At 42.9% G+C, this 26,994-nt stretch overlaps 1 protein-coding gene across 1 annotated transcript in view; it reads right to left on the bottom strand.

Moving 5' to 3' along the window:
- Nucleotides 1-2,276: 2,276 nt before the first annotated feature.
- Nucleotides 2,277-26,994, bottom strand: part of MSRB3 (methionine sulfoxide reductase B3) — an 88,071-nt gene continuing 63,353 nt past the window's right edge. Inside the window, 2 exon segments of the mRNA XM_065658266.1 lie at nucleotides 2,277-4,980; nucleotides 10,106-10,203. Coding sequence (XP_065514338.1) covers nucleotides 4,816-4,980; nucleotides 10,106-10,203 — 263 coding nt within the window. The 3' untranslated portion in view covers nucleotides 2,277-4,815.

Below are 26,994 nucleotides of genomic sequence, written 5' to 3'. Positions count from 1 at the left end.
ATTGTCAATGAGCTAAGCAATGTTTTGTCTTATTCTACTGAATTTGGCAGCTGAAGAAGTAGCTTCTAGTGCCAATTAATACTCTGTCTTTTGTCCTGTACACAAGTGGGTACAGAGCACGCTGATTTTAATTCTGTTTTATTTTCATCTTTATATTTCTTCAAGGGTGGGAAGAAAGAGGGCATGATTTTGAAACGATTTTGAGTTAGGATCAGTAAAGTAGCCTGTATCATGTATTTCACATCCCCCCACCAGACCACGGGTGAAGGAGCAGAGGACTGCTGGCCACTCACTGACATTAACCGCAGACATTTTATAACATACTGAACAACAAGAAAAATTAATATACATCACATATTCTGTTAGAGAAGGTCTAACTTCATGGCTTACCAAGTTTGGCTGGGAAAATGGACTGCGAAACAAGGCTAAGTGAATTAAGACTAAGACTTTTCAGTACAATCAACAGACTACCAACATCCACATCCCCACGTGGCATCATGTTTGTGACAATGTGTTCTTCAGTGTCACCCCAATAGAAAAGCTGACTGATGATGTTCTCTTATTTAACTGAGCCATTTAGGGGGTGAGGAAGAAGAGGAAATACAAATAGTGCCACAGAAAGCTCCACCTTTGTCAGCTGTTGAGAGGGCAATAAGCTCTCACATCTCACGCCAGTACCTTAGGCAGGTCCTATCATGTGGGCCATTAGTATCACTACCTGGTGTTGGGCAAAGTTGCGTGCTTCAGTTCCATCTTGTTTTTTATCCTGAGAGACGCCAGAGCCTTCGGACACCACTTACCTGTGAGTACAAAGAAGAGGCCAATGCATTACTTCACAACAAGCTCCCTCTCCTTTCTTGGAGTGATGTCTTTGCTGCATAAATCCAGATGGCAGCCCACCACCATCCATGTGGGGAACATGCTATAGCTACTGTCGTAAGACCCCGGTTTTCGCCAGTTCACTTACACACACTTTATTTTTTTTTAGTGTATGAGAGCTGATACAGCTTGTGAAAAGGCTTACTGTTAAGGTGCTTTTAATATATGGAAGCCATCTAGCTACGATGATAAGAGAATCACAAAGCGTTTCATTAACTGGCCTCACATCGCTGATTGTGCTGCCACTGCTTCTCCCACCCTGCGGCACCCAGGGGAACAGCAGGAGTGGCAGGGAGAGCGTCTCTTACCAGAAATTTCCCTGTTGTTTGAAGCGGTGGGGTGTACACTTGTCTTAGGCACAACCGCACACCAAGCACTGCAAAGTGCAGCCTGCCCTGAGCCGGACTGGAGCATGGAGCTGCCCGTCATGTCTGCTGCCAGGCCAGCGGCAGCAAGAGGACCGCACACCTCCGAAGGTCTGCCCTGGCACAGCACCTCTGGGTGCTGACAGACCGGCCGCCTTCTGCTGGGGGTGCAGGGCAAAGCCACCGCGGGGCATCCAGCCGCATCTCATTTTAGTGGGTACCAGTTAGTCGCTTGTTTCAGAAATACCCAACTGTTACAGTTCTGAGAGGGAACTACAGTGGGTGGGTGGGAGGGCGAGGGCTACGAGGGATTAATTTTTGGATTAAAAGGGATTATACTAAATTTGTAAGACAAGTGTTCAGTGTGTCATCTGTCCTAGGACCCTCTGCAATGTTTGAGAACAATTCGCAACTAATTTTGATGTCACACTCTGGTTCCCACAAACATGAAAGCTGGTTTGAAAAGAGCCTGCGATCTCCCTCACCGCTCTCTTTTGAAAGCTTCTGTAGAGCTGATACACCAAGCAGCATTAACCTGCTGCCCATGGGGCATTCCAAAGCTGTATCCTTGGAGATGAAACCTTGACAGAAACCAGCTTTCCACCCAAATTCCTCCACTCCAGACTGAGCCCGGGCAACATAGGGCTCCTACAGCACACCTGTGACTCACTGCATCCCACACTGTGGCTTTCGGAAGCGGTGAAAACTTCTACCAAGTAAAAGTTGAGTCTTCTCTAAGCATTTACCCTCTCTGTTGGGCCTGGGTGCTTGCGATGTTCTCCTGAAAGCAGGTAAGTGCAGTGACACATGGTACCTGGCAGTGCTGTGTCCCTGCCAGAAACCTGCTGGCTACATAATATGCACAGCAAGTTAAGGGAAAGAAAAGTCAAAGCAGTTCCCTAAGGCATGCTGCAGCTAGGGGCGCAAAAACCTGCCATAAGGAAGGAGAACAGACCTCTTTATAAATAAATTTATTTTATATTTGCGTACAACAAATATATGAAAACAAATTTAATTTGAAAAATGTATACTCGATTTCTTAAAAGTATTGAACTCTCTTAAGGAAAGGTTTTAGTTATTAAAAAGGTACCGAAGGCTAAAATTACACTTGGATAATATATGTGTGTGTACGTATATATATATAAAAAACATGTGCAGTTTTATATATATATAGTATATATAAATAACATGTGTGACTTACATGATATTTTAAGGTATGCTATTTAAACATCTGAGTAACAATAGAGATATTATAAAATATAGTTTGCTATTTCTACGCAGTTTGCATTCAATTTTTATAAGCATCTAGACAGTGCAAAATTTAAACATACAGAAATATTCTCCTATTATTCTATACATTGTGTTCAGCTCCCAAGTTTCCTTTGTCATGATGATAACCAGACTGAACCAAACTTGGAGGGTTCAATATTAGCCCTTACTAGCACCTTCTAAGAGCAATAAAAGGAAATCTGTCTTACCTTGCACTGTGCTGTGGTACAGTTTGCGCACAAGACAGAACAATGCATTTCCTATGTTAAATGGTCTAACTCCCAGAGATCACATACACCTCACCATATTGACTCATTTCACTGCACTCCATATCCTGCAAAAATAAATCTCTTGTAGGACAGCATACATTACTGTGTACTGAAGTTTAAGTAGTATATTTCTTTAACATAAGGCAGGAATATACTGAAATTTGATAACACTTAAATCCAACAGCAATCTGGAATTAAACCACATTTATGTACCACATTTTTATAGATGCTGCCTTTTTAATGTTTATGTCAGAAAATGTGGTAGAGAAAATCTACTTTTCTTTAAATAAAAGCAAGGGATAAAAGCAGTCCTTCTAGAAGAAATTGCTAAAAAACCATGGGAACGGGAGAAACTCAACTGCCTCAAAACACCAAAGGTCAGTCTGCACAACCTTTCCTGCAGCTGATGAGCAACTCCTTGCGTGATATCTAGGGGAATACTCATCTGAGTAGGTGCTCACTACAGCAAAGCCTGAGTGTTTTAGCTCTAAATATTTATCATCCTTATTGGCATCTATTTGATGTTAAGGTATTGTATGCTTTTTTCATGTCTCTAACGTGTTGCTAAAAAAGGCAATTCTGACCATTCCGTATGCTTTTACGATAGCTGTATTTTAACCGAAGGATGTTTGTACTTTAGATAGCATGTTTATTATCACTGACATAAAAACCTCAATCCTGCTTTCATAAAAATCAGTGGTTGCTCTGCTCCTACTAGAAATAAAATTGGATCCAAATATGTTAGTCACAAAGTTTGCTAATAAAAGTGAATACTATATTCATTAAATCTCTCGATGCTTAAAGGCAAAGTGGTGTTAGCAAATACCGTACAGTCTATCTTAAAGAACAGCATTATGCACAATTCTAGACAAACGATTACTCAAAAAAATCTAAAAACAGCAGTGAAAAACGTCTGATGGGACAGCAAATTTTGATGTGAAAATTTCTGGAGCTCTGACAAGCTTTTTTTCAAATCCATTTCTTAAACCAATCCCCTCACACATGTCCTACGCTGCAAATGCACAAATTAAAGGCTGTGGCCTTGTAGGCAGTGTGCATCCAGACCAGCTAATCTTTAAAACTGGATACTTCAGGAGGATCTCCCTCTTTCTGCTGCATTCATTCCTAAACTTCCTTTTAGCAGAAACTGTTGTGTTTCCAAATTCTTGTGGCAACCGACAAGATAAAGAGCCCAGTGTCATCCCTCATCTACTTCACTCCTCAAGTTTATCTCTGCACTTGTCCATATAATTACCCCCTGCAGATTTCAATTTTAATTCAGATTTGAGTTACAGTTGCTGAACACGCCTCACAAAAAGACAAAGCCTCATTAGTAGCTCACAAAAACGAGCCTTACTAGTGAAAATCTTGACTTAAATGCCAAACAAAGGGGAAAAATAGATGCTGAGACAATGTTTACATCCTTTCAACCACACCCTTGGAATTTTGGCAGTAAATTAGCCAAATGATGGGCTTTACATCTCATCCATCTCTCTGAGTTGGGAAGGACAGCCATAACTACAAGTTTTTGCAGGGTGCGGCTGATGCAGGGAGATGGCTGGATACACATGACCAAAGGCTGCATGCCTCGCAAGTCAGAACAAAGCAGAGATGTGCTAGGAATTCAGGATTTTCTTATGCCCAGAAGTTTCCTACAGACTGGAGATAAACACAAGTCCCATCTCCCACACAAAAAGGAATAGTGTTCAAACCTACAGTAAAACAGCACCAAGAAGAAACTAATAACTAATTATGCCAAAGCCTCTCGATTTAAGGATTCTCCGAAGCAATCTCAAATAAAAGAAAGGAAAAGAAAACCTGTGGAGTCAGTCAACACATTTTTCAATCCAATTATATAGCAAATGCACTGGCAGGCAAGGCCTCAGTTCCGAAAAGGTGAGGAAGAAGAAGGATGGTGCAAAATGCTTTCATAAATTTAAACATTCTTAGGATATTAGAAAGCAGGCAACTTAGAAAACATTCCTTGTAAGCTGTGTGGGATCAGCGCAGTTTTCAGCAGGCTTCGCTTCATCCTACAGCTCAGCTTTGCCTGTTTGGGCAGGACTGGCACTACCGCTGCCTTCTCCAGCGTTGTTCTTGTCTGCTGGCTTGAAAGATAAGGAAGCAGAGTTTGTGCAGTACCGTTTGCCAGTTGGGCGAGGTCCATCGTCAAAAATATGCCCCAGGTGAGCACCACACTGAAACAAAACACAACAGAGCATCACTGTGTCTCTGTGCAGCTCAATGGCATCACTGTGATGTTAAGCAACGACGAGCAGCTGCTTCCAAGGAAGCACCCTGGTGCCTATATCGCCCTTTCAAGTGGGATTTACAACCTACATTTATTGGCAAGAGTGATCCAAGAAGATGATCTTCTGAGATACCACGGGCGCCTAACACTTCAAGCTCAAATTTCCTGGGTGTTTCCCGTCGTACCACTGCGTATGTTTGCCTGGGCCACTATTTCTGAGAAGCCGCTTGTCTCTGTAATGATCTCATGGCAGGAGCTCAGCTAAAAACACGGTGGTGAGAGCAGCACTGTCCACGTTTCACTTACTGCTGTAAGGACAGCTGTGTAAGAAAAGGGGCAGCCCGAGCTCTGGGCCCTCCTCAGCCTGCAGCCATCTGTAAGCCCTCAGTAAGAAAACACTAAACCTCTCAGTGATATCGGCAAGGACCTAAAGCAGTGAAGATATTCTTTGGAGTACGCCCTCGTACTCTTTTTTTTTTTTTTTTTTTACTTTCCACAGCCTGGCACTCTTCTGAGCATCAGGGTCCTGGGTGCACTGCTCCTCACCCCTGAAGGGGATGAAGCTCATCCACTACTCATCTCATACTACTTTCTGTAGTACGGAGGAGATAGGGACAGGTGACCAAAAAAGACCTGTAGTGAAGATATGTAAAATACTTCTGAATGAATAATCTTTAGCTGAGAGTAGTTATAAATAGGAATTATGTTGAATTTGCTTTTTGTAAGGAATATGAAACCACAGGTGGCCGGTTGACACTTTTGTTCTGCATGAATCAGCCTCAGATACTTGCAGTGGTCGTCAGAGTGAACACTACTGCTCCTGTCTGTGAAAAAGGTAATCGTCCCTTGCTTTAAAGAGTACAATATTTTGAAGAAGCTGATCCAATTGATTCTTATTCAAAAATTAGTATTGCTATCACTGCGCATTATGGCTGACAACTTATCTGGATAATAAGAACTTCTTGTAATTAGTCACTTAAATTCCACAAGTTCATTTTTACAACCTGCCATGAGAAATAAAAAAATAAAACCTTGCACTAGAGAAATATTTATCTTGAACAGGAAAGTCATGCTGCTTTACCGAAGAGCCTTGGTCTTTCAAGTCAATAGCCTATCCCAGTGAGAGCAGAATGGTGTAACTGAGATCACAGGGCTGCTTGTGGGCTCGCAGTCAGACAGCAGAAATTAAAGACTGCAAATTATTCTTAACATTTAATTAATTCATAGTAAACCAAATGCATAGAGGCAATACTGATTATTCCAAACTGTGAATGAGTTAGTGATGGCAAATCTCTACCCTGCAGTTAATGTGTTGCTAATGTTCTCCTGCTGTTATGGCCTTTAATTCACCAAAGCAGTAGGAAGGGTGTCTGTAGAAGCAGGTAAAGTCTTTGGCTTCAGGTTAAACTCTCTCAGAAGACTGAAAGGCTGGGGGAGGCTCTCATGCCAGCTGGGAGGGACAGAAACTCTTCTTGTTTAATGACAGCTGAACCAATAATCCTCACTGATGCCAGGAGCAGGACAGGTGGGCATGGGAAGCCTCAGTGCTCCAGCCCATCCATCCCACCTGCGCAGCCCCATCCCAGGGCTCCCTGCTCCCAGAAAAGTGTCACTAAAACAGCCCTGGCAGTCCAGCGAGGACCCCAGTAACAAATGCGGGGGCTTCTAGGCTGTGATATCAGCAGGACGAGCTCCCAGAGGTGGTGGGAAAAGGCATGGGTGACTTCGGGTTAAGCAGCAGCTGCTTGGCTTTGTGAGGAAGGAAGACAACACATGGCAAATAAGGAAAAGGCAAAGGAAAGTTGCACGGGAGCTAAAGAAGACAAAGCTTCAAGTCTTGTTCCTGAAAGACTGCTGTCTTGCCACCCTCTCCTCCATTCTCCACTGCTTATTTTATTTCATTTCCCTTTAGACTGAAGACCTTTCTTAGGCAGTTTGAGCAGAAAACCTGAGCTGTTTCTCAGAGTGGGGTCTCTAACAATGAGGCGCTTCACCTGATTATAAAGCTTTTCCATCCCTTGGGGGAAAAAACAAACAAACAAACAAACAAAAAACCCCCAAACACACAACCACAACCAAACCAAACAAAACAAAACAAAAAACCAACAAAAACCTAAAAATCTTAAGTGTTCCAGAGAGAGTATTTTTCTAAATGCTCAGCATCCTAATTAAATCATCTAATCTCAACTAAGAATGCTTCAAACCCTCCTGGCTAGAAGTGTCAATCTTTTCCAGATTAACATTTAACCAAAGATAAATCATTGCCTCTCCACTGGACAGAAACAGAACAAGAGAAACCATAGAGAGAAATGATCTGCAGGGCTAATATACTCACATGCAGACTAAAAAGACAATCTATCAAAAAGGTTTTCCTCACAAAACCAGAGAAACTGTGTGAGAGTCCAAGGTAGTCTCATTACACTTTCGTGTGATGGCAGAATCACACCAGGATTGGATTACTGCAAAATTTGTTACCTTTTGAGATTACCTCTCACCAAAAATTTATGTGACGATTCTCTCCGTAGAGGACTCTACAACTTATCTGCCCTGAAAAGAAACGTAATTCAATCCTTTGTATCACAGTATAAGAAACCTGGCCCTCAGCTGAGAGTACAAAGGATGAATTGATTTTGCTGTCCTCCCCACATGTAATAGGTGACGACCATTTTTCTAGGACATATATACATGTCTGCAAAGCCTCCCAAAAAGAAACAATCATCTGTTGCGGCCTTGCACATAAATATATTGGGCAGAATGCACTGAGATGGTGAAACGGTTAGGGTAAAGCATTTGAAGTATGTGTTTGGGAGCAGCAAAGGGGGGTCACTGTGAACTGTCAGTATGCTTGGATCTCCCAAGCCTCCTGGTTCTAATATGCCGCTGGGAGGCACGGAAAGCAGCTTGCAGTCAGCTGCTGTAGCAGAGTCCCAGCTATCCATGTGCAAACAGTACTTCTGTGACTACAGAATTTTATTGATATGTACGGGTACAAATAATAGCTAGGGAGACCTCAGGGGAAGGGACTCCTGAGCAGGAAAGAGAAAAAAAGCGAGACGCAACCCATTTTACAGTATTCCTCAAATGCATTTGTAATTAACTTCTATCTGTCACTAATCATTGACCTTTTAAATATACCGAGGTGATGCATTTCCAAAAAACTGTAGAAGTTATTTCTAGGATAATGTCATGAATGTCTTTGATTAATATTACAGCAACTCCCCCGCAGTGTTTGCTTTCTATAATGGGGAACATTAAAAGAGAAGTTTTTTATTCTCTCAGACAGGTGGAAGGACCTTTAAAGAAAAATCAACTACTTTTTCACCTGCAAAAGATTAATAAGGTTTTGGGTGTGGGAGAGGGTATTTCCCTCCAGTTCTACCAAGGCCTGCCATATCAATCCCGCTGCTTTCCAGGCTGCAGTAAAACTGCTTGGGTTTTTTTTGTAGCTGCATGTGCACATTCCTAGGGCTCCGAGGAGGCGAGGAAATAGTTTTGTTATGGATACACAATGCGGCGGTATTAACTGAGCTGAGCGATGGCTGCAAAGACGCTCACCACTCCTCAAGCTATTTTCCTGCATGACTTGATCATCTGCGGGGTTATTGCCCCAGGAAGCTGGAGTAGCTGGTAGGAAGTTGCCATTGGATTATATAGCAACCTTGGTCGTATTTTTTTCTTAATGCTTTAAATTCAGCTTTTGGTTTTGCTTTACTTTTATGGTGTCTGCGTGTGACTGCTGCGAATACTGCTGGCCTCAGGCCTGCTAACGCTATTTTGTTTGGCAACAGGCAAACGACATTCCCAGACTCCTTGGCCTGACCACAGGCTGCCTTGGGCTTCTCTCGGGTGAAACCAGGAGCTCTGGCCATCTCTTGAAAGGTGTCAGCAGATACAGGCTGAGGAGGTTGGCAATACGCTGATTTTAGCACTACTCAGGCCTACTAAGCAGAGCTGAAGAGAGTGGGTTGCATTTTTTACTATGCCAGTAATCACTGGTGAAGCATGAGATCCCTACTCTGCAGTCCTATCGCTACCTCGCTAGGGAATTTAGGGACATGGATGTTCCCAAAAAGTGTTAAATGGATCTTTTAAAGCGTATCATCAATGTAAACACTACAGAATTAGGTAGTACACGTGATATATTAGCAGACACACTGATTTGGCCATTAACATGTCGGGCCAAACCCTCTACCCAGACTGAAGTTAATAGATTCTCCATAAAGATAATCTTGCCTCTTTTTGAGAAGCTTCTTCACTCACCCTGAGCATTTATACACGAAGACTGCCTGACTAGTAAGGATGCATATTGTCAAGGATTAAATCAGTTATCCTGCCACCAATACTGTCTGGAAAGAGAGCAGCAAATTATCACTTCCCAAATATAGCTGCTGCTTCTCTCAGGAGTTGGAGCACGTGGAGCTGGAGGACTCCAAGCTGCTGGGGATGTCTGCCGAACGCCAATGCAGCAGCTTCTCCCTTTGCTAGGTAACGATAATGCCATTCCCTTCACAAAGCGGAGGGCAGCACAAAGGATGAAAGTAGAACGAGACAGATAACGGAAAATTTGGGCACATCTTAAATGACTATTGACTTCATTATTACGGCAGATGGGATTGTTTGAGGCAGCCATTAGGACTGCGCTGGGAATGAGTGTTGGGAATGAGTTAGCACGGCTGCACAGTAATGCGCAGTGACGGAATCAGCACACAGACAGTTGCTCCACTGCTTTCGACTTCCCTCTCAACTGCTCACGTGTGGAGCCAGTCAGGCTCAGGAGCTCCTTTGGAGGGACCCTCTTCAGGAAGACAACTTGTGTAGACTCAGCATCAAGTCCAACCATTTATATCTGCTCCGTTAAATCTCACACGAGACAACGATGTGCATTCCAACGAGCCCTTTGTGCCTTCAGCTCGTTCCACCCAGCTGTTATACCTACGACCCATTGTGCTCTCTCACAATGATTACTGTTTAATGGAACTGAAAGGTTTGCAAATCTTAGGAAAAGTACAGCACACGGTAATGATTTTTGCAGCCTTTGCCATCGGAATGGTCCGTGTGTGCTATAAACTAACCTGACTGCAGGATATTTCAATCCGATGCATCCCATAGGAGAAATCATCATTGAAAGTAATTGCATCAGGACTGATCACATCATAGAAGGAAGGCCAACCTGGAAAAGAGGAACGAGATAAGTAAGAAAAGGGGGCGCTTTCATGGCAGATGGCATTGTAAAAAGCAAGACATAATCACGCTTTGAAAAACGTTTAACTCACTCCACGGCCTGGAAACAACTGAAATGGAGATTTTGGATCGGAAATCACTTAGATACTTTGGAAAATTCCCCCCCTAAATACAAAATTGTTTACAGGCAAGGACTAAGCTGCCACTAGCTGTCCATCTTCCATCTCAAGAGAGATTCCTGCACTCCACCGCAAGAAGACGTAGTAGCGTAGTTCAGGCATGAAGGTGGTTGCTCAGGTAAGCCAGACTCAGGCTCACCATCTGTTTAAAAAAATCACAAATTCCGCCCTGAAGACAAACAGCGAGACATTATGGAACACAGGTGGTTTTGCTCTTGCAGTGTAAAGGTACTTTCAAAAAGAGTTGGTAAGTTGCAATTTTAGAGCCCCAAAACCTGCCTTAACCTTTGCCTTCACCAAGGCATGGTCACACCCAGAAGGATGCGCTCAGACGCTGACCCATCACACATCAGAAGCTGTGAGATGACTACTGTTACGTCTAATTTCAAGACAGTAATGAGTGCTTCAGATCAGCCATGGGCAGGTGGAGTCATAACTATGCCATATGCCTACCGGTAGATGGTCTGCATGTGATCTGCATCCAGGACAAAACAATCGCACTCACTGACACACATGTTCAACACAGCTGCTAGCTGGGATGGAGCAGCATGACCTGACACCAGATGATGATGAGGTGTACACCTGATCTACCAGTAATGGCCACTTATCATCCAAATAATGACCTTCCACTCTTTAACTGTTTCATGCCAAGTCTCCCCCTCTCTACAACACAGGCAAAAACCAACACAGATCTGTTCGGTGTCCCAGCAGATACCCATTACACAGCTGTAAGTTTTCAGCCACCTCTCAATAACCTGTCATCATATGCTCCATTTCCTGAAGCTGGGTTCCCACATAAGAATCTGATAGGCTTCAAGGTCATGTCAACATCTACCAGTGCCCATCTGAAATCCCACCACCTATCTGTCCTTCTCATTCAGTCTCTCGTCAAATATAACATGCACAGGCAGCTCTTGCTCTCTGTGTATTACACACACGTCCATGTATACAGAACTTCCTTGTTTCTTCTAATATCTGTTAAGCATTTGCTATTGATGATTTCATAAAATGACTTGCAATAAGCTAATAAGAAACATAGCAGCAGCTGTGAATCACTGCATGTAGATGAATAAAGGATGTATATGGCTTCCCATAAGTAAAGTGAGTAAAATTTCCTATACAGTAAAAGGAGGTGTAGAAGCTATCACATTTTCTGAATGTAGATAAAGGAAGTGCGTAAACTGGAAAAAAATCCACCTGTCTTCAGTTGTATCTTAAACCACTAAATATGGAAGAACACTTATCAAGATGCAAATATAACAGGCCTATTTTTTTAAAAAAATAAAAGCTCAGAAATGTATTTCTTTTCCTTTTGGGAACACCTGTATAGTAACATTCCTAAGCCTGCGACCTGATGGCGTTGCAAGCCTCAAGTCCTGTGCTCCCAAGGTGCCTACTACCATCACAAGTGTTTCCATCTTTTTTTTTTTTTTTTTCCCAAAAAAGTGCTGGAAATGGAAGAGTTGCAGACACCAGACAGACTGAGGAGCAAAAACTCCGAACAGGGAAAATATCCCATAAGACAGGAACTCAAAACAGTGCAGCAATCACAACTGTAAAAAAAAAAAATATATATTTTTTTATATAAATTCTTGCTCTCATGCAAAATATCCCTTCCAAACAAATACCTTCACAAACAGAAAAGGAATAAATGTATGACAAATTTTGCAAAAGGGGCTATCCTGTTGACAGAAAAATTGATGTCTCCTAAGTGGTGCCCCCTTTCCAACACTAGTTGTCATCTTCTTAGCTGGGCCTCTGTCTAATGAAAATTGAGCCTGTCAGAATATTTGTAATGAAGCCTTTTTAGTTTTTTAATTTAGTTTTGCAAAACAGACATATTATTTTGCCCTTGTGTGATGGCAGAGAAGTTCCTAAGAGGGAGCTCTTTGGAGTAACCAACTATCTGATTGTGTGAAAGCCTTTGGAGGAGGAACACTTCAGTGCTGCAGAAATTCTCAAAGACAACCCTGCCTCCTCCGTAACAGCAATAAGGGGGAAGCTTCAAAGGCTGCTACACAGAGATTGAAGCAATCTGTGTCTTGCTGAGAAAATTATCCTGTGAGAAGGGTTTGGAGGAGACATGTTTATGTCAGCTTTGACATTAAAGAAAGGCCATCCATCCTCCTTTCTCCAGACTTTTCATTTTGGACTTCCCATTCACCACAGAAAAATTATTTGCTTTGGATGCACTCCATGCACTTTTATAAAATGAAGTCATCTGAAACCTATATAAACAGGCAAGCTCCTCCTAAAGTAGCCTTTGTACCCAACTGGAGTGACTTCAGTTTTAGGCTGTCAGTTCATGCTACACGTGACACGTGTTCCGAAGGCTCCACCACTGCCACATACAGTCCCCAAGACAGGGGCTTTGCCTCCACAGTGTGGACTTTTAACTCTCAGTCAAGCCATCTCTATTTGAGTGACACGGCGGGCCAGGCACTAGAATTACTGTGACGACCCAGTAATTCCATGGGAGTCGACTGAAAACTGTGCAAACTCTGCAACAGAAAAGGTCCTGAAGGGCACAGTGAGACACGCTGTCACTCTGTTGACCTTGAGAGGAAGACAAGTGAACTGCTCATTGAGTTGATGAGCCAAATTCACCAGGAAAATCAATCCCCTTCTGCTGCCTCATTTCCTCTCCCGAGCTAAGGTGGAAAACCCATTTGATAGTTTGCTAAGCCTTCTCTGGCCATTTTCTCTACTTCAAAACCTGCCAGGAACAAGCTGCAGAAGCCGTCTGCTTGCCTGAACCTCAGGCAACTCCCAGTGATGTAGAAAGCCAACCAGATCCCTGTGAATTCTTCATACAGTCTTTCTGTCTTTCTAAGTGAATGACCCAGCAGTGGCCTTGACTTTGCAAGCCCCAGGCAACTTCTGCTGTCTCACTGGCTGCCGCTCCTCCAGTCCTGTCCCCCTGCGCACCCACCTCTGTCCTGCCGTAAGGCTGCGAAATGGCCAACTCGCTCTGCATTTTAGACAGCTCAGCCTGCCTTCGGAGGCTATCTGGCTGCTTGGAAAGGGCACGCTCCTGCAGGAATCGGGGGGAAGAAGCCCAGGTTGCACCTCTTCTGCTGAGCTGAGAGGGAGAAAGAGTCACCTTTGGCAGGGCAGCGGCTGAGCGCTGGAAGGAGACCCTCTGCAAATGCTGGTGCCGAGACGCAGCCCTCCGCGGGTGATGGCTTTCTGTCAGGTCTGGCTCAACACGTCTGATGGAGCCACTGTCTTTGGAAGGATGGTAAAACATAACAGCTAGGAAGAAATAGCTGCTGGAGGAAAGGGGCAAAGGGTAATTGTGGGAGACAAGACGGGGGTGGGGGGAGCCTCTCAGCTGAGTGAACAACTTCAAATGACATTTGTGCTTTTTTGTGTGCGTGTGTGAACAGCAGCTAAAGTTTGTGAATACATTTATCCTCGAATGTAAAGTTTAGTTCGAGGGAGAGTATGACACAGTAACAGTCAGCAATTTTTATCACATTGAAGACATTTAAAATGGGCTCATTCTCATCTTCACTATCACCCTGCAATCGCACTGGCAATATAAAATTGCTTTAATATAAAATGGCCTGTTTTGTTTGTGCTCACCCTTTACGTGGGAGTCAGGCAACTATGTCATAAGGGCTAGTTTGTGGTACATTAATAAGCTAGCCAGGGAGATGAGTAGTTTTCAGATATATAGCAAGTATCCTTTCTTGGATCTAAAATACACTAAATAAAGCAATGAAACTTTCTTCTGCCAAGTACTTAAGTGAAAACCATGTGTAAACTGGACACTACGCTCCATCCTTTATGAGTAATAGAAAGGATCTTACACTGCTGGGTGTCACACACACTGAGTCATGTCCCGTTCTTCTGGGACATCCCCCAAATATTTTGTAAAAGCTGCAAGGCATTTCTAAAATTCACCCCACGCCCCCTCACTAAAACCTAACCTCTTATTTTTCATGATGGTCCCTGCTCTGGCAAAGAGGAGACAGCAGTTCTTGCCTCTTTGTCTAAGATGCTTTCTTCAGCACAGAGACGGCCTGGAACTGCCCAGGGCAGCCACAGTGAAGAACGAGGAGGAAGGGAAATGTTGGCTCTGTAACCTGTGCTGGATGCTGCTTTTGCAGCCCTGAGCACAGGGTTTCAAATCATTCAAAAGAGGCACCTTCTTTCTCACTTTCAGACCTCCTGTTCTAAGTACCTGATGGAGTCTGTATTACTAATGAGCTGCATTAAGGCAGGTGCCTATACAGGCAGTGGGCACAAGGTGGGTATGACAACAACACAGGCAGCCAGCACACAGCAGTCCCTGAAAGCTGACAAACAGAACAGGTCTCCTCCTTAAACTGAGATGCCAAAGTAGTTGTAATGCCTGAGTAAGGCAGCAAGAGCAAACAGCATGCCCACAGTCCAGCCTGCTTCGGGCATTCCTGGTAGAGACATGAAAGCCCAGGAGGAGGAGATAGATTATTTCTTTCACATTAACCCAGGATGCTCTAAAGCACTTCATCTCATGGGCTCCTCCAGGACTCATTCTTGGGGCAATGCTGACCTCATACAAAAAAAAGAAACATTTTGTTCCCATAAACTTTTGGAAAGCAGACCAGCTGTTGACTGATTGATCAATTTTAGAAGCATCTCCAACCTCCTTCCAGTTTTGGAAGTTTGCACACATTTTGTTGTAGTTAGTTCTCCAACTTCCTAATAAATGGATGCAAGCACTTAGACATCTAACCATTAAAATATGAGTCTATAATTATTTGCAGAAGCAAAACGGCAGGCTGCTCTTGAAAATCAGCCCTGCTAGACTATTTTTTCTTCCTCTCCTGAACCAATACTCCTTTTGACATTTTTTTGAACAGCACAATTGCAACCTCAAAACATTTAATGCTCTGGCATTATTCTCATTTCATACACCTGCCGACTTGAGACCTCCACAGTTTTTCAATAATCGTGATGTCTGTAGTTATGTTTTTCATTTTAGATACCAACGAGATTAAGTTCAACCTGCATTTTATCATTCTTTGCTGTAATTATTCCAAGCATTTACTTCAGTGAGTTATTTACAGATGGAGAAGTAGGGGGAGATGGAAGATGTTAGAACTACCAAATGGCACCAGATGGAAAAGAGGATCTTGACCTGAAAAATACCCTGTTTCTCTGATGTGCTGTATTTTTAGAATTCTGATTCCCTTTTAACCCTATGTGGATTAATGAAAACCCAAAGGCTTTTTAAGGTAGAGTCTCATCATTTATCTTCACTGAGAAGCCATATCTGTGTAAAAACATGAAGCGTATAGGATTTAAAAAAAAGGTAATAAAGCTTCTGCTTTGAAATTGTTGTAAAGCTGAAGGGCCTTCACTTTTTTCTTTCTCACAGGTTTATTGAAACAGAATCTGAAAGACACAGGCATCCACAGCTGTAACTTCTCACATACAAGTTTAATGTAGAACTACGAAGTGACATATTGCTATTATGTAGAATGCCTGCGCAAATATAGGGCATTTTTTTGCCAAACATCCTGGGTTATTTTTCATACTATCTCCATGACAATGAATGCACAATAAATATTCTTACTTACAAATATTTTACCATCAGGTAACACTACTTTCAGTGAGGTTCATTTAATTTACCCAAGTGTAGCTAGAAACAGAATCAGGCACAGAAACATTTTTGTTCACCAGCAAATGACTTTACATTAGACACGTATTCCACTGCAAAGAAAACAGTCGGTCCTTTCCAGCACCATCCAGATACAAGAAGGATGAGATGGTCCTGTCTTTCAGCAGAACATGCAGAGTGGTGGAGTGGTAAACAGGTGGGGGGTGGGACAGGGGGAAACAAAGACAAAATGAAGCTTAATTTTGGAAGGCAAAGTAAAGAGAGGGCTTATATCTAACACGCTGTCTCTAACAGCAAAGTTGGGTTACCGCAGCAGGCAAATACCACTCTGACAGAACAGTGTGGGAAGGGAATTTTACAAAACAACCGAACTTCTAACAGCAGCTTTTATGAGACAATCGTCATCTGTTTTTTTCTTTATGTTTCTCACTTGGGAAATAAAAAAGTGAAAGCCATAAATAAAGGTGGTATTTGTTTTCTTCCACTACGGCACTCTGAGCATCAAAACAGCTTACTATGAAACGGCATGTGCAATCCAGATTTATTTCTTTGTTACTGTGAGGAGGATTTATATTTGTTTAAAATGATTGTTAAGGGAGATCTGAAACTTTGCATCTACAATTTCATTTGACATCTGAATTTTTCAGAACAAGAGTGCCCCTGATGTCTCCTGAGCATGAAAGCAATTAATAACTGTACCAAAACACTGCTATTGCCCCAGCTGCTTCCTTAGTCCTTTCACTGTGCTCTAAATACTGCTAAACACAAGCCGACTCTTCTAGAGCTTTCGTCTATAACAGTCCCAACATCTCCAATGTCTGGGCTGCTGCTAAAATCAACAGGTAGGCAGGAGCTGGGATGTTCCTCAAGTCTTCTTACAAAGATTGAGTTACTAATGGTTTCTTTCTTGGTTCAGGTTCAACAAAACTACTGAACCCAACTCACTTCCTCCCAAAGGATGGGTCTCTCCCCTCATCTGAACAGTGTCTCTTGTTACTTTAAATCATGGCTAATGTTTTTAAAAATATATCTTACACATAAGTCAGCTGTAGATCTTCAGCATCAAAGGAACCAAACAGAATCATGTGAAGCAGTGTAACCTTGAGCTATAATTTTAAAATGCCATCAAGAAATGTCTCAAATAGTTCTTAAAATTTACTGTTGACCTAGTAACCTCAGTCCAAAGCATTTAACTTTGAATAAATGTTTTTGTTTTCCTTCCATAAGCAGTATTGGTAAAACAAATGTGTGTATTGCAAAACATCTTGCAATCAGTATATCTATGAGTTATCTGTGCAATTCACTAAAATAACTAAAGCTTTCATATAGGATGAGTAAATCAGGATAGCAGTAGAGCTGGCAGACCTTACGATGGAAGTGATTTGACAAAATTGGAATCCTAATGCAGTGTGTTCACAGAGAAAGTAAAAACCCAGCGAATGCAACCTTGTAATAATCAGCATCTGGCACTGAAATGAACAGCAGTCACAGATGAAGTACATATTTGAAAAATTTGTCATGGGTGTTTCAAGTAATGAACATCCACAATTTGTTTGCTGAAATATTTTCCTGTAGTATTGTTATGCATGTCTGGGAAATAGTTTGTAAAGAACAGCCTGAACTCAGTTACACACTAAAACTGAAACTACAGAGGTGGAATTCTGACAGAACTATTTTTAACTCAATAAAAAAGCTGTCTGTACTGTCTTCCTTTTGCAGTTATATTCCTTCTACTGAGCAACATGTCTCCAGCACCGAGTGCTCTGGCAGACAAGCACCCTCCTCATTACAGCTGGACAAACAGGCTCTTTACATTGCAGTTATAAAGTTCTGGAACAAGGGAAAGAGTTATTACACTGATTAAAACAAAAAATAAGACAAGGCCCCCTTACTTGTGTTTACTTTAGATACTGAATAAGATGTCTTGGTGAGGGAATGTAGTCACAAATACCTAAGAAGGGACATAATTTTCTTGGCCATCAAGGAAAGCTTTTGTCAGGATTTGGGCCAAGACTGGGGCAGTTTGCAGATGGCAACATCTGCCCAAGGTCGACAGAATAGAGTACTGAACAGCAAGGTGAAGACAGAGCCACAAACCACCAGGTTTGCTGTAAGGGCCATTTGGCCACAGGACAAGACTCCGCAGGAAGGTGGGGTTTGGCTCCTTCTGTTGCCATCATGAAGAGGTGGAGAACACCCCCTCCCCGCCCTTTGCCTAACATAACAGTTTATCCACTGAGCCAGTCTGTAAAACAGATACATTTCCAGAGCAGAATTTTCATCCCAGTGCAGGAACATCTCATCATGAGCTACAGGCTCGTCAAACCCCGTAAAGAACCTTGCCATGAAGCCCTCCTTCACCTGGAAAGTGCAGAAGCTACTCACTGCAGCTTCATGCAAAGACTTCTGAGGTACTTCTGTCACCTCGGACACGGTACCCAGGGTAGCTTTACATTGCCCTTTGCCTAAGACTTTGTCTCTACAACACATGGCTGAACAACGCACTGCCATGAACAAAAGCATGCGACAGCTGTAGGCACTGCAGAAAATCCTGAAAGAAGAAAAAAATTAATTATTTGTAGGGTTAGATTGTTTTGAGTTAGTGTTGGGCTGGTGGGGGGGGTGTTTAAATCTTTATAACAACCTCTTATGCAAACAAAAGGAGGTAGGTAATAATGCTGACTAGAAAATAAAGACCTTTCTTCACAGAAGAGCCTGACAAAAACGATATACATGTGCACACACACTCCCCCACACTCCTTTTCCTTTAAGTCTTCTGTGGAAAACTTCAGCTGTACTTTGAAAACTTCTGAAAATTGAAACTATCGAAATGGAAAAGTCCATATTTCAGATTATAACGTTCACCTTCTGTTTTGCTTTCTGTTGCAGTTTCTAAAGTAAAGCATGCCCTTTCTGCTAAACCCCATATTTTCTTTCAAGAAAGATTTCAAAGGAAAACTTTTCATAGCCATACTACGGAGCCAGTGACACAGTCCAAGGAAAGAAACAGCAAAGTGCTTAAAAACAATCTCATGAGGACCTGTTCTCCTTTAGTGCTCTGCTGGGGGAATCACCCAAAGCCTGAGCAAGCACTAACACGGCTGCTGCGCAGACCAGCTCAGCACAGGTCTCTTATTTGCTCAGGTGCCCGCGCCACTCCTTACATGGGCACCACTTAGATTTCTTCTGGATTAGCCTTCTAGTATATTTTTTACTTGAACAAATAATTTAAACAAAACAAACATACCATATACAAACTGCCCAAGGCATGGAAGTCATTTTCAACCTAAGCTAAGAGCATTTCTAATTAGGCACAGTAGGAATGGTCACAGTGGAAATTGATTATACTCACTAGATGTTTTTGCAGACAAATAATATTGGTTTATAAACACCCAACTCACTTCAGGGTCTTGTTTTCTTTTATGCTATGCTAGGTAAAGAAATACATAAAAAGGAGTAATGGGCTTGGAAAAGAAACCTGATGCAATAAGCAAGAGGAGAAATAAGAGAAGACTTAGAAAGAGTCAGCAAAAAGGAAACTGGCCAATGTGCAGGAGAAAATTGGAGAGGGGCAAAATGCTGGGAGTGGGCATGCAGTCCTCTGACAGAAGCCTTCAGCATCTCAAGGAAAACACTCCATCCCCGTGGGGGTTTGTCTCCATCACACGGTGCGTCCCACAGCACCAGGCCAAACGCAGTCCACATCATCAGCTGTGGACACTCTTCGGGTAACACTGAGCGCTGTGCCGCGTTTGTGTGTCCCTGGGCTGTCTCCCCTGGGCCATGCAGATGTCCCGCAGCCCCGGTGGAGCAGACGTCCCCACCACCCTGCCGGGCCACAGCCCATGGATGGGGGGGTCCCTGCAGCCCGGGCACCGCCAGCCCGACCTGCAGCCCCGCGGGCGGGCACGGCGGCTGCTCGGACCCCCGGAACACCTCAGGTGAGAAGATGCTGTGTCACGTCCCGCTGTTCCCCCGCTCCAGCTGCCGCCCGAAGGGCTGTTTGCGGCGCGGGGGGGCAGGAGCTCCGGCCGCGGGGAGCGGCTGGGCCCGCGGGGAAAGCCCGGCCCGCCCGGGGGTCGCGGGTCCCCAGCCCCGCCCGGGGGTCGCGGGTCCCCCGGCCCGCCCGGGGGTCGCGGGTCCCCCGTCCCGCCCGGGGGCTGCTCAGCGCCGGCGGCCGCCGCTCGGTGGGGGAGAGCGGCAGGGCCCGCGGGCAGGGCGGGAGCGGCGGCAGCGCATTGCCTTGTCCTTGTCTCCACCTGCTGATTTTATAAGCAAATATACTCGGGGAAAGTAACCATACAAATAAATACATTTGCCGGTTGTGGGGAAGCTGCGTTTCAGGGCACATATCTAGGACCTCCAGCCGCAGCCAAGCCCTGCGATCTGGGAGAGTTGAAAAGACTAAAAACATAACGGGTAACCAGTTTGGTTGTTTTGGTTTGGTTTGTTTTCTGCTTTTTCACGCAGACTTCAGGAAAACAAGCATGGTGCCATTCTGCCGCCTGCTTCCTCCAGTTCAAAGACGTTCAAAGGCACCAGCGAGCGTCGAAACGGAGGCAGATGAAGCTCTTGTGCAAGCAGGCGAGCTGGCACCACAATCAGTCGATACATTTCTGGAGCTCACATGTCAAAAAGCATCACCTCCAATTCACTGAACCCTTCAAAGAAGCACACACCAGGGCCCCAGCCTAACCTGGCACTCGCCCTCCTCAGAAAGGACTAAAAAAAGGCAGGGAAGGGATATACAAAGGCATTTCTCATCAACTGCTAAATGGTCCAATATACTCGTAACCTTAGCTCTGTGCTTTATAGCAAGTGAGTGATGAAAACCTGATGGGACAGGCGAGCAGGCTGCACTCTGAGCCACGACGGTGCATTTTTGGAATTGGACAAAAATATTCTGGACACCTGGAAAGGGCATGGGCAGCAAGGGCACATACTTGGGGGAAAGGAAGAGTTTAAAAAGATTAAGAAAAATTTCTGATTAAGATTTTAAGAGGTGAAGTTTTGGCACGGATCAGGTTTCCTGAGAAGCATGAATCAGGCTCTGAGCTGGCTCCTCAGATGCTATTTGGAGACCTCAAAAGCAGAATAATTTAGAAAGAAACTTCTTCAAGGAGTCCAGCTAAAACTACAAAGACATAAAATTCCAGTCAGACACAGGAAATTCTTAGGGGAATACAAGAATTTTATGAGTCAGAAGATAAAAATCCCTCTGAATACCTAACTAAACTAATCTAGTGAAGTAGTCATCAAGAAAGGAGTGTGATGAATCTGTATGTCAGGAAGGACAAATTTAAACAAACAGGAAATTGAACAACCTGAAGCTGTTTTCAGTTTTATTCCCTGTGCCCGCTCGTTTTCTTCTTTAAAGGTGCATACCAAGTCAACGGCTGCAGAAGCTGCCGTGTGGGTCCGACAGGACTATTTCATTTTAGACGAAGTTTGCATTTAAAAGAAATAAAATTGCCTGGCTTCCTTTTGCAAAGTTGGGAAGTAATTTATTTATGATTCATTATTTGCGCTGCTGTAGACCCTACAGGCCACAGTACAATCAACCCACTAATCATTACAAAAGAATACAGGGAAAGACAGTCCTTGATATAAAGTTTATAATCCAAAATTTAGCTTCCTCTCTGGCATGCAGAAGTGAGGCTAAATGCTTCCTATTAGATATTTTACCAATGCTGGTAGCTAGAGAGAGGCTTCAGTCCTAAATGGTACAGCTAGCTCCGGTCCAGCTTCGCGCTGGGGCACATGCTTAGCTTTTGACATGGAGAAGTTGTCAGAGAGGCTTCCAGAAAGATCATCACATCCATAAGGGTCTTGACTTTAGGTACAGAGAATTTCAAGACCAGCTGTGTGAAGCAATTTTATACAGAATGCTGTCTCCTCTACATTACGGAGCCAGGCGGCAGCTACACTTAAAAAAGAAGGGGTTTATGTATGTGCAGTATTGCGTCTTGGATGCCTTTTACAAGGAGTGAGGAGCTTTTTCAATTTATAACCTTTTTATTACAAATTCTCTCATTTAGGAAATAAATTTTAGCAAATTGCAACTCCTAAAACTTCAAAGAGTGCTACTTTTCTAACAATGTTGCTTCTATACTAAAATTAAGTTTGCATTAAAGCTCTTCTGTTACTTCATATTTACTTCAGCTTGAAAGAAATAAACTTGTACAGAAGACAGATTTGTTTGTTTGTTTGTTTCAGTGAGTGTTGTGATTTCAAATGTCTTCATTCCACAGTGGACAAAAAGAAAAAGGAAAATTCTCTTTACACAAGGTTTCCTCCAAAACTAGTCTTGGGTTAATTGTTTCATTATACAAAAAAATCATTATAAGAAAACAAAAATACTTTATTCTAATTTTGATTTTTGTATGTGTGTGTAGTATTGCATCTTGCATGCCTTTTTCATGCTAAAAATTTCTGAGAAAAAGTTGTGCTAAAATAATTTTGAGACGAAAACAAAAGCTTTCATCCCAAAAAGACAAGCCACCGGCACAGCCTAATGTGCTGCTGTAGACAGTAAGTCAGGCATATACTGAACTGACTTCAAACTACTTTTTTATAAATTAGGGCACTGCTTAGTTTCCTATCTGAACTGCCTGTCTAGATCCTCCTATTTGGGGTTGATTCTGGACTCCACTTAAAATACTAATTGTTTATATTAAACAGACAAGAGAATGTGTGATGTATTTGAACTGTCAAAAGTGTTGTGAACAGCAGCAGCTGGAAGAGGAATGTTTAATTCACTCAGTTACCCCCAAGCCTTTTAGAATCCTGTATCAGCAGCTAAATCTTAGTCTTGCAGGCAAGAAAAACAGGGTATGAAGGGGTAGCACAGCAAAGCTGCTTCTACAGCAAAAAAAGGAGGGATATGCAAAAGCCATAGCATTGCCATTTTTCAGTCAAAATAGAGCATCACTAAATCTACAACAACATTGATACATCCGTGAAAGCTGTGCATGTTTTTGTGTGGAAAAGCTCACATTTCATGGCTTCTTTCTTGTGCTGTTTCCTCACAGTTAGCTTATGCCTGAGATGTGATGCAGGTAGCGACGGGAGATATCACTTGAACCATTTGCTATACGATACCCTTAAAAAAAGGAATCTTGATGCTATCAGTTACTGTAATACTCTTAAATGTTCTGGACAAGAGGTCAGAGGCTTGTGTAGAGCTGTGAGTAAGGGTAGGTTTCCTCCCCTGCACAATTTATTCTCACAGGGCACCTCAGACACATGCTCCGGACACCTCCCCCACAATAACTGTTGCAGCATAACCTGGTGCTGGGACCCGCAACAAGGGTAAGAGTTGTTACTTAAGAGAAATTAATAAAGGCATTGCTAAAGAACAGGACCAAGTTGTTTTCAACATTTATAAAAGCTTCACATTTTCAAAAGTAGAAAAAACATCCAACCACAATGATACTATTTTGCGGATTTCCTTGAGGAAATCTTCTGAGTAAACCAGCAAATTAGCTGCACACAAACAAATGATCATTCTAATGTCAAGGGAAAGGAGGGTCTGAAACACTAAATGAAGAGATACACAAGCCTGTGCAAACTGCTGTAGTGCAGGTTTTCCTTGGGAGGCCTGACTTCAGCCATGTGATTTTGGGTCTTTTTTTTTTTTTTTTTTTAATGCCACATTTACAGAACGGTTTTGGCACGCTCAGGAAAGGAACGCTGTTTTTGTTCATCCTATCCATCTTTTCCTTGTCCAATTGCCACTACTGTATTTGTGGAAAAAATAGACCCGACAAGGTGTAGAATAATGCTCCGCATTCAATGACAGCGCTGTACCTCATTTCACTTTAATATTTACTTCAAAAGTAAACTCTGCTGAAACCTTGCATAAATAGCGCCGAATGAGTTTGCAAGGTATTCTGAACTTACTGAAGCAAATTCGATTCACACATCTAACACACAGTTGCTTATTTGGTTCCTTACTGCCAAGACATTTTGCCAAGAGAGCCCTGGGATGAAGCAAGTGGGGAGACAGAAGCAGGTGAGGCTTGACTGGAATAAGAATTGTTAACAAAACAGAAGTTAGCCAGCAGAAACATAGTCCACACCAACTGACAGTAAGCAAGAATAGCAAAGCTGAAAAGTAGCTGCAGGCATAGATTTTAATTTGATTAAATTGTTACTACCGTATGTGTCCAAATTCTCATTTTCAGCCTTTCCACTTTCTTCTGTTCATTATTTTTTCCTTATGCTGCAGGAGATCTTTCTTTTCTTTTTCACTCAAAAAGGCAGCAAACTGGGTGTCTGAGCTTCCTCTCAGGCAGTGTGTGTTTGGGAGTGTGAGGTCAAGGAACCGTAGCCCTGATTAGACTGGATTCTGGAAGGAGCTGCACAGAGATTTTGTTTAGGTTTGAAAGATGAGTTTGTGGCTCATTCTAAAAGTAAAGTCTTACAGAGACCTTCACCAGAGAAGGCAAAACACAAAATCTTGACAAGGGGTCAGCAGGAAGTCTTCCATAAAAACAGGTTTTCAAACAAAAGAAACATGAAATGCTTGCTTGCTGGAATCAAATGTTTTCATAGGGATGTCTCTGCTTCACCAAAGACCCACTCAACCCAGAACAGCCAGTAACTTGCTGGTCGGGAGGTCCAATGGGAGATGCACGGGAGGCTTCTGTTCTAATCAACTTCTAATATTTTGTATGCAAAATGGAGAAGCTTTAGCAAGGCTGACTTAAGGGAAAGTGTCATAAGATGGTTGAAGCAATCAATCAGCTTCCTGCCCTTCTCCTGCCACTGCTCTCAGTTGTCCTGGTTCTGCTGCTTCCTCGCCATTCACTGGCTCTGGTGTCCATTTGTGGGGAGAAAGTTCAGTTCACTAAACCAGCAGAAAATTATTCAGCTGTTTTTCTGTGCTAGCTAGCTGAAACAGTTAACTTAGAGAGGTTAAACAACCACTGGAGGCAATGCAAGGCCAGGGCAAGGAGTGTAAGGATGACAGAAATACTGCTGTGATGACTTACTGCAGTGTCCCCGATTGACAGAAACTCTACAGTTAGAATAAGGTAAACCTCTGAGTTCAGCACTGACACTACATCTTCACACTAATATCACAGAAACATGACTGTAAGCTGACTACATGAACAACAGATTTGACTGAAAGTCTGCTTGAGGTCAGTGCCTTTATAATTAAAATAAGCCTGTAATCCCTCTGTTCCAAAGATCTCTGTCTCAGCATTACAAAAGGCAAAGTATGCAAATTTAGAATTTAAAATACATTATCTGGGTTATTATCTGGGCTAAATCTTTTCTCAGAGAGCAGGTAGCAGAGGATGTGCTTTCCAGGAAAGGGACTGAAACATACTGTACTTTTCATTCTCTAAGCATGTTGTGAGCATTTAAAACAGATCACTCAAGAAAAGCTACACTATGGCAGTTCCCAACCCTATCTTGAATATGACAAAATGTAACCTTTGACACCAAGCTACACCAGTACTGATCCAACTCTATTCAACAAACTCAGACCTTTTTTTAAATGCTGCATAACTCCCCACAAGTACAATGCCTGTTTACTTAAGTTCTGAGTGGGCAAAGCGGATTTAGCAGCATTGCAACAATGGAAGTTGCAGGGATGGGGAAGGACTGGAATGCTGGGTTGCTGGGTTTTCCTTCTCTACCCTTCACACATTCATCAGATTGCAACCAAAATAATGCACATTCTGGCTATGGAGCAGGGGAGGTCTGCTTTGGGTCACATAAAAGGGACTGTTCGAAGCAGAAACCTCCACTGAAATTTAAAGGGCATCTAGTACCCTGAACAGTTTGCAGTCAACCCAGAAGCCTTCGTGTGCTCCTTAACTTCTTCCCAGCTCCCCAGGAAGCTGAGGCACATCCACGGTTTTAAGTACTCATGCTGTAATGCTATCACTCCAGGTGTTCTCAATAGGATTCCTTCCTATGAAACAACTAAAGAAGTAAAATATGGTCCAAATCTCTGCAGGAAAAGAACAGAGCCAACAGCGCAATCTGATTCTGAAAAATGACTTGGTTCCCATGCCACAAGCAACAGTCCATAAAGCATCTCACAGAAAACCCAAACAAGCCTTGGAGCTTCTGGCTTTAGAGCAAGAACTGGAGGATCTGGGGACCTCCGACCCACATTCCAAAATGGACCTTAAAAACAGACTTCCCTCCCTTGTAGGCAGCTTAATGACCTGCAGATTTTCAGTACAGGCCCTATCTGACATCAGCTTCAGAGCTTCACCTTCCGTCAGAATAAAACAGTTGTACATTTTAATGTGAAACGGGATGGTGTTTCATTTGCACGAGGCACCATCTCATTGATCTGTTGTATTTTTGAGAGAGGAGGTGGAGTGGGGAGGAGGAAGAATTCCTACTTTGTTGTATCCAAAACAGCCTCAGTAGCAAAACTTTCAGTGTTCGACCTTTACACTTCAGCGTCCAGCACAGGTATCACCACGTTTAATATTGGTTTCATGCTGTTAGTCCAAGCGACCCATTTTTTTAATCTACACCCTAAGACATGTTAAGTCTAAAATAGTTGCAAAACTATGAATAGTTTTCTAGAAAGACCTGAATCAAAGTGATCACCCTTTGGAGAGCTGTGAGTGCAATGACTGATCATCTCTATTGTTGGCATTCCCAGACGTCACTGAGGGGGTTCAGCTGCATTGTATCAGGGCAGCACCGAAAAGAAAGGCCATCACAGCCGGCTGATTGTGCAATCTAGGAGACCAACCTGTGGGTACCAGTAATTAAGCATCCAATTAATTTGGGCCTGAGTTTTGAGTTGATGGCAGGTTTGGGATTTTTTTTTTTTTTTAGTTTATTTCTAAATAATAAAACTGCCTTAAACAGCAGTCTCTAAGGGTCTAGAAAAATTTTTGAAAATTTCTCAAATTTTGTAAAAAATTTCGACTGGAAAAATGGGATAATTTGGACAAAATTCAAATAGCTCAACTGTTTTTGACTCTTCGTTTTGAAAGCATATAGTTCA

Source organism: Caloenas nicobarica, chromosome 1 (assembly GCF_036013445.1).
Source record: "Caloenas nicobarica isolate bCalNic1 chromosome 1, bCalNic1.hap1, whole genome shotgun sequence".
NCBI lineage: Eukaryota > Metazoa > Chordata > Aves > Columbiformes > Columbidae > Caloenas > Caloenas nicobarica.
Note: the sequence above shows the minus strand (reverse complement) of the source record. Positions and strands in the feature narration are given on the sequence as shown.